Source organism: Penicillium citrinum (genome assembly GCF_028827155.1).
Source record: "Penicillium citrinum strain IBT 23319 chromosome Unknown utg000006l:1.0-3011923.0:1.0-3012962.0, whole genome shotgun sequence".
In the NCBI taxonomy this organism is placed as follows: domain Eukaryota; kingdom Fungi; phylum Ascomycota; class Eurotiomycetes; order Eurotiales; family Aspergillaceae; genus Penicillium; species Penicillium citrinum.
In genome coordinates this window covers 897,713-912,916 of record NW_026622691.1, presented here as the reverse complement: position 1 = coordinate 912,916, position 15,204 = coordinate 897,713, and the positions used below count along the sequence as shown (strand labels likewise).

Sequence of the window (15,204 nt, the reverse complement as noted above, 5' to 3'; positions counted from 1 at the left end):
CAGCCTTGCAGATACCCCACTATGTACGACACCACAAGCTGGGCAACAGAAAATTGTGAATGAACTATCCGGGCATAAAAAAAATGCCAGTTTGAACAATTGACTTGATGCAGACAGGCTAACTAATACTTAGTCTAGTAGACGCGGAATCATTGCAGTACCCCGTACGGTACTTCCTAAATAGTAAAGATAATCTCCATAGATGATCTTGCAGAAATTTCTTCTCCGCTGTGCTTTGCTGTACGAATTGGGAATTTAGGGCTATGAAGTAGCAGTAAGATCAAGCATAAGAGTAAATATGATAACTATGTGCTCCGTACTAGAATATAGTATCTACCTACTATATATACATGCATAGTACGGTAAAAGGAAGTAATTCAAAAGGAAATATTTTCAGAAATGACATGGCATTGCACGAGCACGGCTTTTCATCCATATCAACATCGAACAGAACCAGAGACGATAAATTCATCATGACTATCATATCGAGTTCAACTTCGTTCGAATACCCCGATTCAACTAGTCTGAACAAAACCGTATTGCGATGGGCCGCAGATTTGATTTGAATCCAATATCTCGCTGCATTGATATACACGTGACCGAATAATGTAACACAAGAAGCCCCCCAACCTAAAGCGCCAAACAGATAATGAGATGGACTAGGAAACCGAGACAAGAAAAAAAATATGATCCGAAACGCTAACAAATGAGCACCGTCGTGCGAAATGGGGTGATGAGAAGCGGTGTGAGTGAGTCAGTGTGAGTGAATCCGTCTGCGGGCGTCAGACTGGGTTGGATGATGATTCTTCTTTTCGGGTCATATTCTACTCTACAGAGCAGTGTAGATGTAGAGTTGAGTGTTAGACTAGAAATGAAGTCTGACGAAACGAACTCAGTTCATTTCCGAGTCTTGAATACGCAGAATAAAGTTCACGACGATAGCGGCAAGAAGTGCAACGGCGAGAATAGTCGGACCAAAACGGTCGTCGAACCCGCTCTGTCCTCGTCGTCGAATACTCTGTGCTCGCCAGTGGAAAGTGACCACCGCGTAGACCATGGCGCCCATAGCGATAATAGTGAATAAAGCGGCGGAAATCCGACCGATGCGATCGCCGAAGTTCAAAAGGCCGACCGCAAGACCGCCTAGGATGACGGTGAAGTTCAGCCAGGAAAGAAAGGTGCGCTCGTTGGCAAAGAAGACCTTAGGTTCGACACGGGTTGGGAGGGCAATCCGCTTGCCTGGGAAGAAATAGGATTAGCCTGAGAAGGTCCATTGTGTATTTGTGGTCCAGGGGTTCATTTGTATGTACTTACCCGGGGCAGTTTGGAGAAGAGGCTGGCTAGACATGATGGAGATGATAGGTCGGTCGGAGGGCCAGCCGGGATGGAAGGAAGAGGGCGATGAAGGGGGATGTGAGAACCGAATGTGCTATGTGGAGGTAGAAGAGAGAAAAGGAAAGAGATGAGATGAGATGAGATAGAGAAAAAAAAAGTCTCAAAGGTGATCGCAGCGAAGTGAAGAGAGAAATCGAGATGCAACGGCAACTGGCAGCTCTGCCAATCCCCGCCGATGACGAGGGATGTCGGTCTAACCAGATCTGGACTAGCTTGAAAGTAGCTCTACCAGTGCACGTGCGTCCCTCATTGGTAGAGAAGAGTTGAGATATTTTAGTTTTATTTTTTAGTTACTCAATATGGAGGATGACTACATAGTACTTTGTAAGTTACAGTAGAATTGACACTTTGAATTGGGTCAGCATCCCACGTGGATTTATTCTTTTTTTTCTATTTTGTATATCAGGTTGATATATTGACAAACATATCCAGAACATCTATTTGTATAAATCTAGAAGACTACTGAACAGAGTTACACTCTTACTCATCTGATTCACCTCCATCCTGTCCATATACAGAACTGTACAAATTGCAGATACTACTGTATCTCCTCTGCTTCGCCACGAACGGGCCCAGACTAACACTTAGACTTGAACTTAGTTCACCAATAGGAAAAATTACGGGTAAACCCCAAGTCTCGACCTACCCTCATTTCTCCCTCTCCAAAGTATTCTTTCAACCCAACTCGGCTTCTATGCACTCACCTATATCCGTTTTAGCTCTAGTCACAGTTGGCAATAGAACCCTGAAAATGATGTTCAGTCCTCCAGCCCTACGGTACCTTGGCAATGCTTATTCAGACCAATGCCTTTTAGAAATATCCCACCGTCGAGATAGAATAGTCCCTACGTTGTACTTCGTGCCTGGAGAATACAACCACCCCGGCCGAATGAGACCCCGCCGGGACCGATTGAAGCGGCTCCATCCGATGTGGGCTCGGCTACTTTGTTTCGTATGTTATCGGGCAAACACGCTTACTAGGGTAGTAGTATACCATTTGAAATGCTGCCGCCTTGGAGAAGGCTGCGAGGTTTGACTCGAATAATTATATCTGACTTACCCTACAGTGTGATATAAAGTTATATATCCTCACTATTTTAATTAGTAGCTACCATATAACTGTCTCGAAACACTACTATAGTTGCCGGTGTTAATCAAACCGCTGTGGAGAGCCGTGGACTCCACTTGCTTATCGTCAACCCACTCTCAGTCTGGACAGTCACATTGAGAAAATGAATTACTATATACATAGTATATGGCACGGAAAACGAATTCGATTCCGGCGGGGACGTCGTTGCGAGGGTCTAACCCTTTTCAAAACTAGCGTAGTGATGTTTCACCTTCAAGTTCTAACATTGAAGTCTGGTGGTTTCGGCTTTCACTCTAGAACGTATTTGGGTTGGTATGGAATTCGTCAGTGACATGCCTAGACTAAAGAGATTATATTCTGCTACAACCATACATCGACAGATTTAGTTAACCCCACTCCAAGTTGACTCCTGGTACTACTAACTAGCATATTGTATACAGGGTTCTCACTTCATTCTGGTACTCAGGACGACCATCGCACCAGGAAGGTACAATCAAGATTATTCCCGATTTCTCTCGCTTCCAAAATCGTTTGGGACAAGGTCCCATAGTAATCGACTGCCTCCGTTGCTAAGATAATGTGTGAATTGCAAGGATTGAGAGAATTTGCAGCGCCTCTGCTGAAGCTTGAAGTCATCGTTTTCGACTTTGCTTTATTTGTCTGGGCTTGATAGAACAAGCAATCTAATACATTAGAAGTCTTCCATTTTCTGTTCGGACTTCAACTCATTGCATCAATGATAAGCTTCAGTTGAATATAAGTATATTGTAATTATATTGTACTCCAGGCCTACCTACTATTACTCTACTTATATCTTAATCTTGAAAGAAAGGTTTCCATGGTTTTTCGTTTCAAAATGTTTGCTGGATCAGTGTGATCGGGATAGTACTACTATCACGACCTCACTAGATCTACGGCAACAGATCGATGGTGAAACCCAAAATATTACTAGTATATTCTGAAAATCCCGAAAAAACTGGTCTCTTTAAGTTAATGTTTGATTGTTCAAGAAGGTATATACTATATACCTTCTATACTATATATACTATATATATGTACTGTCACGAGCCTCCGTATCACATAGTCCACTTTGTTACTATTTAATACCAGAGACTTCGGTTATTCTATGTCATTCATGATCGATTCTGTCATTTGTATGGATTAAACGGCTCTTTTGTCTTTTGTACACCGTATAGAACATCGACTGCCTATCTCTTCTCATTTGAGTGGGTCGTTTCCGGCAAGTGGATTTGCGGGGACATAATGGCTACCAGCATCTTTGGATTAAACAATGAAGAGAGAATATCATGAATTTAGTATAAGAGAGGGCTGATTGATAGCTGAAGATCAAGCTGCAACTGTCTTTCACCACTGGTAAGAGCTAATCTAATATACCACCAGTTGTTGTATAGTAGGAATCCCCCGCAAGATCTATGATCTACTTCACAAAAGAATGCCAAAAGCAATGAATATGGTCCCTATCTAGGGGTAAGCCCCTTCCACTCTATCGCACCTAAACAAACCATCAAGATACAGTAATTGGCCAATTAACAGAGTACAGTTTACAAAGCAGGGGCGAAATACACAAATAATGATTCAATGCCGATCACAGTTCGCTAGTTCCAATAGCTTTACCAAAGAAAGTGAAGATCTCCGATGTCGGTTTAAAATGAAGATCTCGGAGAATCACCCCTTCACTCCGAAAGTGGATACGCAAATTGGAAAAAAAAACAAGCTCAGCTAGGGGGGATCTGGGATTCTTGCACGTTTGTCACGGTCTTTTTTTTTTTTTCTATTCTGCAGTGTTGAGTTCACATGATTCTTTTGCGTGAGAGTTATTGATTTGTGGCTGTGCTGGATATACAGTATTTTGATTCCCGTGCCATTCATACTTGCCCTTGGATAAGTATACAGTTGGTTACTTTAGTATTGCGGTGCGGTGCGAGATGGGACTTCGTAATGCCCAAGGCGAAAGCCTTCAACGGATGATTGCCGTACTTGGTGCAGTGGCTTTTTTGGTTCAAGGGTATAATCAAGCTATGATGAATGGATTCATGACTTTGCCAAGTTTCCTTGAGACGGTTCCTCAAGTTGATACGACGCATACGACTGGATCTCAAAAGTCACATAACTCTACAATCCAAGGTATGTAGTGCATTTCCATTAATTCTGAGAATGAGAAGCTGACTTTGCTTTAGGCCTTGTGATTGCTATCTTTGAGATCGGATCTGCAATTGGTGCACTTTCCTGTCTTTTCGTCGGTGATAAGCTTGGTCGGCCTAAGACGATGATTCTTGCTGGATCAATTTCGCTTGTTGGTATCCTTATTCAAGTGACTACTTACTCTCTTGCTCAAATTCTCGTTGGAAGAATTGTTACTGGTACGTGATCATCTCACTACTTTTACGCAAGGATTTTGCCTTAGTTCAATATTAGGTATCGGCATTGGTATCTACACTGGTACTGTCCCCATGTACGTGAGTGAAACCGCCAATCCAATCAAACGCGGCCAATTGGTTCTAGTCGAGGGCGTTTTTGCATTGAGTGGGTTTGTCTTTGCATCATGGGTCAATTTCGGCATGTATTATACAACAGGCTCAGTGAGCTGGAGATTCACCATTGCTTTACCCCTGGTTTTCATCATCTTACTTCTATCCTTGACTCCACTCTTGCCCGAATCTCCTCGATGGCTAGTCAAGCAGGGGAAACTCGATGATGCAACCTCGGTCATGTCTCGTCTCCTCGGAGCACCGATAGACGATGCCCAAGTCGTGAAAGAAGTTGCTATCATCCATGCTGCGAACCAAAGAAGCGCCAATAACCGCTCTAAACAATCAGGTGGTCTTCTTTCCATGGGTGAGAACCGTCATCTCCAGAGACTTCTGATCGCAATGAGCGTTACCATGTTCACTCAGTTGAGCGGTATTAACGCCATCACCTTCTATTCAACATCCATCTTCGAAGAGACATTGGGGTATTCGGGCACAGATGCCAGAATCCTTGCCGCCTGTTTACAAATTGCTCTAGCCTTGGGTGGCTTGACGGCTGTCTTCGTGGTAGATCGATTTGGTCGTCGACCATTGATGATGTTCTCTCTAGGCGCAATGGTAATTGAACAAGCAGCCGTTGCAGGACTTACTTCTAACCTGGACAATCTGGCCGCTAGTCGAGCCGCAGTATTCTTCTATTTCATGGCAAATTACACTCTGACGATTGGAATGTTTATTATTCCATTCATGTATGGTGCTGAAATTGCACCGTTGGATATTCGTCATCAGATTACGGCTATGGGAGCTATGTCTTCTTGGCTATTTAATTTCATGGTTGCGGAGGTTAGCCCGATTGCTTTCTCGAATATCAAGTGGAAGTATAATATTGTTTATGCGGCGACTAGTGCTGCGGGTGTTATTGTTATATTTCTTTTCTACCCTGAAACCAGAGGGAGATCACTTGAAGAGATTGATCAGATTTTCATTCAGTCAAAATCTGTTTTTGATCCTGTGAGAGTTGCGAAGAAGTTGCCCATGGGTATGGATTTGATAGAGGAGATTGACCAGAAGAGTGTGCCGACAGGCGTTGAGGCGGCTTGATTCCAAGTTTCGCATAGGCAGGACTGGATGAGATGGATGATACGATTAATTAAATACTGAACACGTCAGATAAGAGGGTCACAATGATGAATATTGGCTATTATACTACAAAATAATCAGGTTAAAGCTATATTACTCCTGGAAGCTACGGAGAAAACGACAATATAGAGAGAAGAATTTGGACAGTATTTGGCAAAGCATTGCAAAAAGAGACCGTGGCATTCGAACTGAAAGAAAATAGTAAAGAGAAAGCTCGCTTCAAATTGTCAAGGAAAGCATTCGGTAATGAAAGTGTACCACAAATAAAGAATGTATCAAATCAACAATTTCCTCCCCACCCCATACGCAAACGATAATCTTGAGATATCTCCGAAACACCACGTGCTAACCCAATAATTCCATCAACAAACCCACCTTCACCACGATCAACACGAGCCCGTCTCTCACTCTCCGCACCAGAAGGATTATCACGTAGGCCAAGTAACTGTTCCGTCGTCAAACCCTGCAACCGCTCTGCATCAATTCTCGTAAGAAGGCCATTCTCACGTTTCCGACGAGTCCATGCCGCTTGCTTAACAGCCGGAGCCCAGAACTGCGCTAATTGAGACTCATCTCGTCCCTGTGCGTAGCATTTTGCGAGGCCGGTTGTAGGGTCTGCTTCTAGAGCTGCGTTCCATGTTGTTTCGGCTATTTCGTATCGTTTTTCCATTAGCCATATTATTGGCCAGGTTATGATCCATAATTGGAGAATGACGATTATCCACCAGACGAAGGCGTTTAGACGAAGTCGATTGATCCAATGAGGGGAGTAAACGGTTACAGTTCCGTGAGCTGAGAATTGAGAGATGTTAATGTTGCCGCGATAGTTCAAGTCGCGAATATGCGTGTCGAGGGCATTGCGGAGAGTCTTAGTGCTGAATGCTTTAAGGTGGCGATGAAGAGTGAAGCTTCGAGTAGAGGAGACAGATTAGCAAGAGTCAATAAGCGAACCTGGTTGATGAACTTACGATTTGACAGGAGCTGGGTCTGCGCAGTATCGCTTGCACCACATCGTCAGATCTTCATCAATATACTGTAAAACATGATGCTCTCGATCAACGGGATCTAATTCCTCATGCAGATCAACCTCGGCTTCTGGTCCGATGAGACGAGCGTCATCACCATCGTCTTCCAGGGCAATAGCCTGTTTCTTCGGTTTAGGAGCGTTGTAGACGTGCGAGCGAAGTCGACCGCCGCGATAAGCGGAAATACTATCTTCATCCCGATTCACATATGCACTAAACCAGTTATCAATGCCATCTGACCGAAGCCCGTCCCATCCAGTCAACATGGTTTCCGCCAAGTCTAGTTGAAACTGGAAATCCGTCACGGAGTTGGACTTCTTATTCTTGCCATCATTGCTGGTCTCAGTATGTGTGCCGTGAATACACAAGATTGGCCGTGGTGGCAGTTTCATCTGGCGCCGAATGGCACGGTAAAGAACCCTGGCATCTTGCGAGAGGATTGGGGAGGTTGTTGCTGCGCGCTTATCATCTGGTTTGATCTCGGTCGCTCCGGGAAGAATGTATGCACTGTCTGGTAAAGCGAGTGGTCGTATAAACTGGCCGGTCCCGGTCTGAGGAATAGATTGGGAGGGAGTGAGTTCGGGCTCGTCGGTATAAGGAGGAGGATGGTCTTCGGGGTCGAGTGTGTGCAGCGAATGCGAGGAAGAAGTGGGGAGATCGTCGGGGCGGTCGTTTAGGTGACCCATTGTAAATAAATGAGTTCAGTTCATGCAATAATGTAAGAAATGGAAAAGAAAGAAAGAAAAAAAAGAAAAAAAGGCAATGTAATTCAATGAAAAGGATGAAAACTGATTTGAAAAATAAAAAACAAAAAGAGAAGGGAAAAGACCGGGCGAAACAGACTAGCCTCGCCTTTTTTTTAGCCCCCGCGAGAGAATCGATTGAGGCTCAGCTAAAAGTGGAGCAATTTTCTCGTATTTTTCCGAGACATTATTGAAGTATATAAATGGACAGTTTAGAAATAGACAGGTTAGAAATAGATAGATTGGAATGATACTCTATTCCGTTATTGTAGCACAAGTAGAATACTCTAAGACATCTTGATCTAGGTCTAATCCATGGTTTACACATGCTGCTCACCATGATCCCACAGAAGGAGTGGTATAGGAACCACTCGCTGAGCTACCCTGGCATTGTGTTGGCACTTGATTGGCTCGAGATGCACCCCAGCTTACAGGCACAATTCCATTGCGACGGTCAGAAGCAGCCAAAAATGATGCATAGGACCAAGTCAGGTCTCGGGCAGAGATAGGAGTGCCATTATCCCGGCTGAATTGCTCAGCCAGAGATCCATTGCTGGGGGTGTATTGTTGAACGACCGAGATAAATCCATCTGCGTATGTTCTCACGGCTTTTGTGATAGAGGAGTATGTTGATGAGGAGGCAGAGTAATTGCCGACTCGGGCAGTCGAGTCTAGATCCTGGAAGAAGGGAAGACTTGTTTGGGTGATTGTCAAAATGCCTTGTTTCTTCCATTGGTAAAGAGCATCATATAGTTGTTCGGCTGCTGCAAGATTCGACAGATACCTACATCAACGTGAGTAAAGTGTAAATCATGGTTGAAGAAAGTAACAGTAGATGGTGGACATCGAAACTCACCAGGGATTGCCTCCTTGATAGGTGTCTTCGGCATAGCGACCTAGAGCTACAGCACTACCCGATCCTTTCCCACTGTTCACCTTATAGATGGACCTGAAAGAGTCGATGACCGCCTTGTGGTTGAGAAGTGCCCGACCAGAGCATGGCTGGAAAGTACTATCGTCACACGTCGCACTGGGATCAAAGACTTGAATAGAGCTGAGAATCGAGTTGATATCCAATCCCGACCGACCGGCATCAGCAAAGTTAGAGATGACAGCAGTTCCATTCCAGAAACTCTGAAGGAAACAAAGGACTTGTGGAGCCTGGGAGGTACAGCCATCACAGGTCTCACCGAGGGACTTAGCGAACGCGATTCCTTCCACGAGGGCACGGTGTTGTGCGGCAATAGTGAAGAAGGAAGAACCCTGGACCTCCTCCCAGAGATCAAAACCTGTCTGGTTCCAGTATTGAGCCACATAATTGAGATCGTTCTGTACGATGGGCCAGATGTTGGACTTCACGACGGACTGTTTTCCGGAGGAGAGAAGGTGGTTTCCGTAGGCGATGAGAGCTGTTGCGCGGAGAGCAGGACCATCGCGTTGGGGGCGTCCCCAGGATCCAGTGAAGGCAGTGATATTAACATTGAATTTTGGTTCTCCGAGACCTGATCCATCGGAAAGATCACCTGAAGGGTTGGAGATGGTTTGCAATTTGGCTTGGGCGGAGATGTATTGTTGAATGGTAGACTCGAGGGAACTATCTCCATCCCCTGCGATGAATTGGTCGATCAAGACTTTGAGGGTTAGGGCGGCATCACGGGTCCATGTGTAGAAGTCTATTTATGTTAGCATTCCTTTTCAATTGGCAATTGGATTGGAAAGACACGGGTTTGAAGAGTAGGGTACTGACAATCGGGGTTGGACTTGGATGGAGATGCAACAACGACACCAGCTGATGCTCCTGGAACAGCTGAGCCATTGGCACCGATGTTATTCAGAATTCCCTGGAGTGCAATTGAAGATTCGGACTGGATGAATCCATCAAGTCCTGATTGTCGGCGGTAAGGATGGATGCCAGCCGAGACTGCTGCTGGAACCAGCAGAGCGAGAGTCAAGATATTAGAGACGAACATCTTCAATTTGAATCTTCTTTGACACTTATTGAACTGTTGATTTAGGAAATAATCTCGCAATTTATATCCCGAAATCCTCAAGTCCCCATGAATATCTCCAGAATCTATGCCATCATCCTCACCTCCACAGACCCACGGTGGATAGGAATTCCGAACTTTATTCAAAGCCCATGTCTTGAATCTGAGCTTCTAGTGGATTATCCACTGTAGATCGTCAGGGCACGGGGCGATCAGACGGAGATGGAATGACAGCTAGCAGGACTTCGACCGGTCTCCGGGGTAGACCATGTACGGGTTTAAATTACATCCATGTGAATACTCAACGGAATATTCCTTCGTGAACAAGCTATTGGTTACTTGAACGTGTTTCATAGCACAGCAGTGTTACATCCATTTAACCTTTAGCGCGGATGTGATAGCCAATGAGGCTCTTTTTTGGGGGAATTGGTTCTGCAGACTGTGGGAGCATAAATGCTAGTTGATCGGCAAATCCGATTATAGTCCGAATTAGACAGATCCGATAAATGACCGATATTCATGCTCGGCCACTACATTGAGATTAATTTACCGATAATTCTTCGAGGTGTACGAAGTAAGGGGTATATGATGCAATTATATTTTTGTCGCAAAGTTTAGCTCAGTTTTTTTCTTTCTTTAATATGAAGGTGTTTCCTGTTTAAATATTGTAATTTTCGCTCCGTCTTTAGTCTACTAGAATGATTTGTGCCGATCTATGAATCAAATAGCATTATCTGGAATCAAAGTGATATTACCCTCATACTGAACAGGATACTGCCTTTAGCCGAACCTCTCGGGAGAGAAATTCTTAATAGTGATACAGTTGTCAATGATATTCGTGACCTGCAGTCGAGGTTGCGAAGAACTGGTTCCAACTAGTTAGAAATAGTTCAGCCGAATGACTTTTTGGATACGTAAAACGGCTCCCTGGCAAGTTCAAGAAGTACAAGAATTTTGTCAATAAATTTATCCTGTAGTCCTCGTGTTTGCTTGTATAAATCATCCAGGACAAAATCTCTCTAAGTAAAAATGTTGCGAGATGATAGTACGGCCCCTTATCCAATTCTGATAAGTTTTCCATTCATCTTCAAGATAGAAGCCACTACCTTGAATAATGAAGCTCGAGAACATGATAGGATCGAAACGGAATTCACCAGTGGCTCATTACATCTTATTATCGCAATTTTTTTTTTTTTTGATTAGTTACGTCGAAAGGCATGTGGGCTAACTAGACTCGGCACTAACCGCGGGTTTCACGGTTAACCTAGAACCTAACCATAACCATACCCGCAGCGGTTTTGGTCTTCATTTAAGACATCACGACTTTGCACCTAGGTTTGGGTTAGCATCTCAAAACGAAATGCAAAACCATGCCGCAGTCTAGGCCTAATATTGATCATGGCGTGGCTAATTTGCGCTGCTTCCTAGTAGTGATGGGTTAATATATTGAAAAATAAATCCAGAGACCAGGGAACTGCCGTCTGGAGCTCCGGCAGATAAACAGTCTACAGACGGATAACTTCCAATCAATTTCTAGAATGACAGTTGTGGAGTGTCCAACCTTCCCGAGTTCCACCGATGCTTATTAGGCAGTAGGTTTAGTAATGAACCCGATGTTGAAAACGCTTGACGGTCTCCACATTGATCAAAAATGGATAGTACTGTATTGAGGAGAAAACAAAAGCATTTAATATATCTCAATCATTTTAGCAAATGGTCAAGATCCAGCCCAGTAAACCTTTTTCTAGATACACCGTAAAGGCTCTGAGAGAAATAACATCAAAGTTGACAGCTAGCATGACTGGCTCAATAAGTATGCAACGGACCAAATAGCATTGAAAAACACAGAATTATAAACAACAGATAATAATAACGGTGCGTTTTGGTGGAAATTGGATGCAAGGTCGAAGGTGCCCATAGCAGGGCTCTTTGTTCAATGGAGCATAGTCCTGTAGCCTGGGACCCATGTTAGTGGACTGATGATTTCACTTCGTATTCCAGTGGTTGGAAGTCTTGTCGAGCATCTACAGTAGATTACGTAGTACGTCGTTGTTAATCAATCTTACAAACAGCGTAAACATAATCGGTTGGAGCCAATTATGTTTACGCTGTTTGTATGTCAATGTTCACTCTTCAATAATGTAGAACAATGGTACGATTTCCCATTTCTTCTTATTTTTGAAGATTGAGGGACACTATTTTGTAAGGAAGTGAAGGTGGCCTTGAAGTAGGGGAACTCTGTAACAGGATTTTTTGAATTGAATGGTCACCGATAAGATGTCGAATGACGCTATACAGACCCAAAACTTGAAAATTCGCACTCCTGTGTATGACTGCGACCATCGCTGAACGGCCCACATTCTCAGCTTAAGTAGTTCGAGAGCAATTGCGAGCCCCATCGTGGCAAATGCCTACACATATTTTCAAGTACATAGATGAAGTCTCAAAAGGGAAAATTGGATCTTGTCGTTTTCATTAAGAACTCAGTTTTATATGCACGTTTTAGTATTTTCGTGGTTGAGTTTATTGTGGAGGAGATAGCCCTGCAGGTGGGTCATATAGCAAGGGTTTCATGTTGTGGTTCGAGATAGGAGAGCTAGTGAGTAGAAAAAGGTGACATTCGAGCTGGGATAGCTCCAGCTTCCGTTCGCAGCCAATCACGTTCGTCGCGCGCCACACTGACAGCTGTTAGGGGTATCGCTTGTATGCATGTAGTACAAATTGTGATAAACGAAATCAAGATTTCTTATCCGCGGAGATTATTTTTTGATGATCGAATTGTGTCAACCAAAAATCACTCATAGAAAAGCTTGGTAGGCTAGCCATATTGGATTAGGTCGAAGATATCAAGAAAAATTCTGTGATCGGGTGATCGGGTGATCGGCCTAGACCGGTGGCGATTTCTAGGGGCTGGGCCGGCCGCCGCGTGGTCGGCTTCCCGGCACGGGTTGTTATTTTCGGCTTCACCGTCTCATGACAGCGAAAAAAAAGTGTAAAAGAACTAACCAGATGCATACTAGGGGACCAACAGAATCAAGATATAAACGCCTTCAATCACCACCCTCGAATTATCATCAACATCAGTTCAATTCACCTCCTCTCCTCACTCCAATAATACAAACACCAACACCAACACCCGGTGTACCAACAACCACAACCAACCTTTAATTCACCAAACTCAAACCTCACTTCACAATGGTTGCTTTCCCTCACGTCGGCGCTGGCCCCTACGGCACCAGCCGTCAATCCTCCTACTCCAGCTCGAGCGACGCTCCCAAGCTCGATGCCGCTCAGATTGAGAATATCTTCCAGCAAATGGCCGCTCCCAAGGAGCAAGCCCCTGCTACCCCTTCTTCCAGCCGCTTCGGATGGTTCTCCCGACAGTAAGATCAATCTTTCATCTTCTTTTCTCATTATATACATACTAACATGATTTTCACTAGGTACAACAAGAAGTTCAGCCGCCGCGCCAGCAGCAGCAAGTCTGAGTCAAAGTAAGGGTTGTGGGGCCCACACCCTATACTAGACATTGCCGATGTTCGCATTCGGCTAGTGCATTTTTTAATATTTTAACGACTTATGGAGATGGATGATGGGAATAATATGTATATAAACTAATAGACAATAATTAATTACTACAAATACTCATTTCTGAGCCAGTAATTGAATAGAATAACCCTTCAAATTGCATCCAAATATCGCTGCAGGAGTATTTAATGTCTTTGGAAAGCATTTAGGAATATTTAGGGTTTGCTCGTGTGGATAAGTATTTCGCGGCAAACTCGCATGATAAGACCCATAACGACGGAGAAAAAAAAATTGGTCACTGCTTGTGAGAACACTTCAGACCTCCGAATTGCTTCGGTGTCCACTTATCACTGTTTCTGCATCCAGGCTTGATCCAAGATGCATAAGCCTGGGATAGCCCATTCGATTCGCAAGTCTCTGAATCATAGACGGTACAGATACCAGATGTAATATGCCACGATTTGACTTCGTGGATTGGACCTTTATCGCAGTTCGTGTTCTTGAACCCTCCAGCAGTGTATCGTCGGCACCAGGTGTTGGTTCCGGTATCTTTACTGCTGATCCCACTGTGGATCCCAAGGCATTTGTTATTAGCGTGAGCGCTATGTCCCTGTACCACGTAGTAATCTCCCTCGCAATTTGGCTTATTGTAAATTGCAATAGACCAGAGGTTACCAGTTTCTTCTGACTTCTTGCTAGTTGTGGTTGTGGTCTTCTTCTTAGTGGTTGTCGTGTTCTTTTTAGAAGTAGTCGTAGTCATTGTCTTTTTGGATGTGGTTGTCTTAGACGTTTTCAGTGTCGTGGGCTTCACAGTGATCCCGTTCACTGTGGTTGTTGAAGTGGACCTTCCCGCCACTTCTTTACACGACCCTGCTAGCGGACTACATAATCCATTACTAGTACACTAAAATAGGTTAGCATTCTGGTTTCTGGATCATTGGCACATGGAAACATACACATTGTCCAGGAGGACACGGATTCATCAGACCAATCTTTGGCCAATCCACAATACCCACCGGGCGGACTGTTCCTGGGACTTGCGGTCCACACACTGCATTCGGCAGAGCTGCTGGCCATAGGGGTTCTCCTGGTCCAAGGCAAATAAAGTCTCCTTGCCTTAGCCGACCGCAGCCACGCCATGCAAAGGTTCGGGAGTTGTATGTCTCGATATCAGCGGTTGATATCTTATTGGCTTTGGCTATTCTGGGACAGGTATCATTTCCTTGGATAAGATAATGCTTGCAATCCGCTTCCCTTTTTTCAAGAGGTAATACACTTGAAGCAAACCCGGTTTGAATCCAGATTCCGGCGAGAATGAGACATATTACTTTCAAGTTCCACATGTTGTTCAACAACTAGTAGGGAGTATTGCGCATGTTCGTTCTTTGCGTTGTTCTCGATCATTGAGGTTGCTTTACACAAGGATATAAATATTCAATAGAATCAACAAAAGAAAATTCATGCGCTGGTCTTCGGGGAGATAGATTGAAGAAGTGCCACGTCCTGGCACTATATTCTGGGTCAGTGCTTGTTTTAGAAGACCATCGTGAAAGAAACCAAACCTCGAGGTCACATTTTACTCCGGATTATATGACTCAATTAAAAAAAAAAAAGAAGAAACTTCCTTTGATTAGATACTATTGGCAAAAATGACATGCATTGAACTGTACTATTCACAGGCAGGGCATGAATCGTGAAACGCGCCAAGCATAGAACGACCAGGCTAAGAAAGGGACCTCCCTGAACCCAATGAACAACCCTGTAATTTGAAGTGCATGTTATAGCCAGTAGACTTTGCTGATCTCA

The 15,204-nt window shown here is 44.1% G+C and overlaps 7 protein-coding genes across 7 annotated transcripts; 3 read left to right on the top strand and 4 right to left on the bottom strand.

Annotated features, from left to right (window-relative positions):
* Positions 1 to 892: 892 nt before the first annotated feature.
* On the bottom strand, positions 893 to 1,348 carry N7469_006870 (putative vacuolar transporter chaperon Vtc1; the record flags this gene model as incomplete). The annotated part of the gene is made up of 2 exons (XM_056645788.1): positions 893 to 1,239; positions 1,315 to 1,348. 2 exons carry the CDS (start codon positions 1,346 to 1,348, stop codon positions 893 to 895), a joined length of 381 nt encoding a protein of 126 aa, XP_056499229.1.
* Position 1,349: 1 nt separating this feature from the next.
* N7469_006869 (uncharacterized protein) lies at positions 1,350 to 1,662 on the top strand (the record flags this gene model as incomplete). Its single annotated transcript, XM_056645787.1, has 2 exons — positions 1,350 to 1,413; positions 1,502 to 1,662. 2 exons carry the CDS (start codon positions 1,350 to 1,352, stop codon positions 1,660 to 1,662), a joined length of 225 nt encoding a protein of 74 aa, XP_056499228.1.
* Positions 1,663 to 4,431: 2,769 nt separating this feature from the next.
* On the top strand, positions 4,432 to 6,075 carry N7469_006868 (sugar porter family MFS transporter; the record flags this gene model as incomplete). The annotated part of the gene is made up of 3 exons (XM_056645786.1): positions 4,432 to 4,630; positions 4,684 to 4,866; positions 4,922 to 6,075. The coding sequence occupies 3 exons, from the start codon at positions 4,432 to 4,434 to the stop codon at positions 6,073 to 6,075; spliced, it is 1,536 nt and encodes a 511-aa protein (XP_056499227.1).
* Positions 6,076 to 6,394: 319 nt separating this feature from the next.
* Positions 6,395 to 7,825, bottom strand: N7469_006867 (uncharacterized protein; the record flags this gene model as incomplete). Its single annotated transcript, XM_056645785.1, has 2 exons — positions 6,395 to 7,022; positions 7,083 to 7,825. 2 exons carry the CDS (start codon positions 7,823 to 7,825, stop codon positions 6,395 to 6,397), a joined length of 1,371 nt encoding a protein of 456 aa, XP_056499226.1.
* Positions 7,826 to 8,215: 390 nt separating this feature from the next.
* N7469_006866 (glycoside hydrolase family 15 protein) lies at positions 8,216 to 9,852 on the bottom strand (the record flags this gene model as incomplete). The annotated part of the gene is made up of 3 exons (XM_056645784.1): positions 8,216 to 8,666; positions 8,739 to 9,555; positions 9,630 to 9,852. The coding sequence occupies 3 exons, from the start codon at positions 9,850 to 9,852 to the stop codon at positions 8,216 to 8,218; spliced, it is 1,491 nt and encodes a 496-aa protein (XP_056499225.1).
* A 3,191-nt stretch (positions 9,853 to 13,043) lies between these two features.
* N7469_006865 (uncharacterized protein) lies at positions 13,044 to 13,492 on the top strand. The gene is made up of 2 exons (XM_056645783.1): positions 13,044 to 13,253; positions 13,314 to 13,492. The coding sequence occupies exons 1-2, from the start codon at positions 13,066 to 13,068 to the stop codon at positions 13,366 to 13,368; spliced, it is 243 nt and encodes an 80-aa protein (XP_056499224.1). The 5' UTR covers positions 13,044 to 13,065; the 3' UTR covers positions 13,369 to 13,492.
* Positions 13,493 to 13,693: 201 nt separating this feature from the next.
* N7469_006864 (Peptidoglycan-binding Lysin subgroup) lies at positions 13,694 to 14,741 on the bottom strand (the record flags this gene model as incomplete). The annotated part of the gene is made up of 2 exons (XM_056645782.1): positions 13,694 to 14,302; positions 14,355 to 14,741. The coding sequence occupies 2 exons, from the start codon at positions 14,739 to 14,741 to the stop codon at positions 13,694 to 13,696; spliced, it is 996 nt and encodes a 331-aa protein (XP_056499223.1).
* Between the last annotated feature and the right edge of the window lie 463 nt (positions 14,742 to 15,204).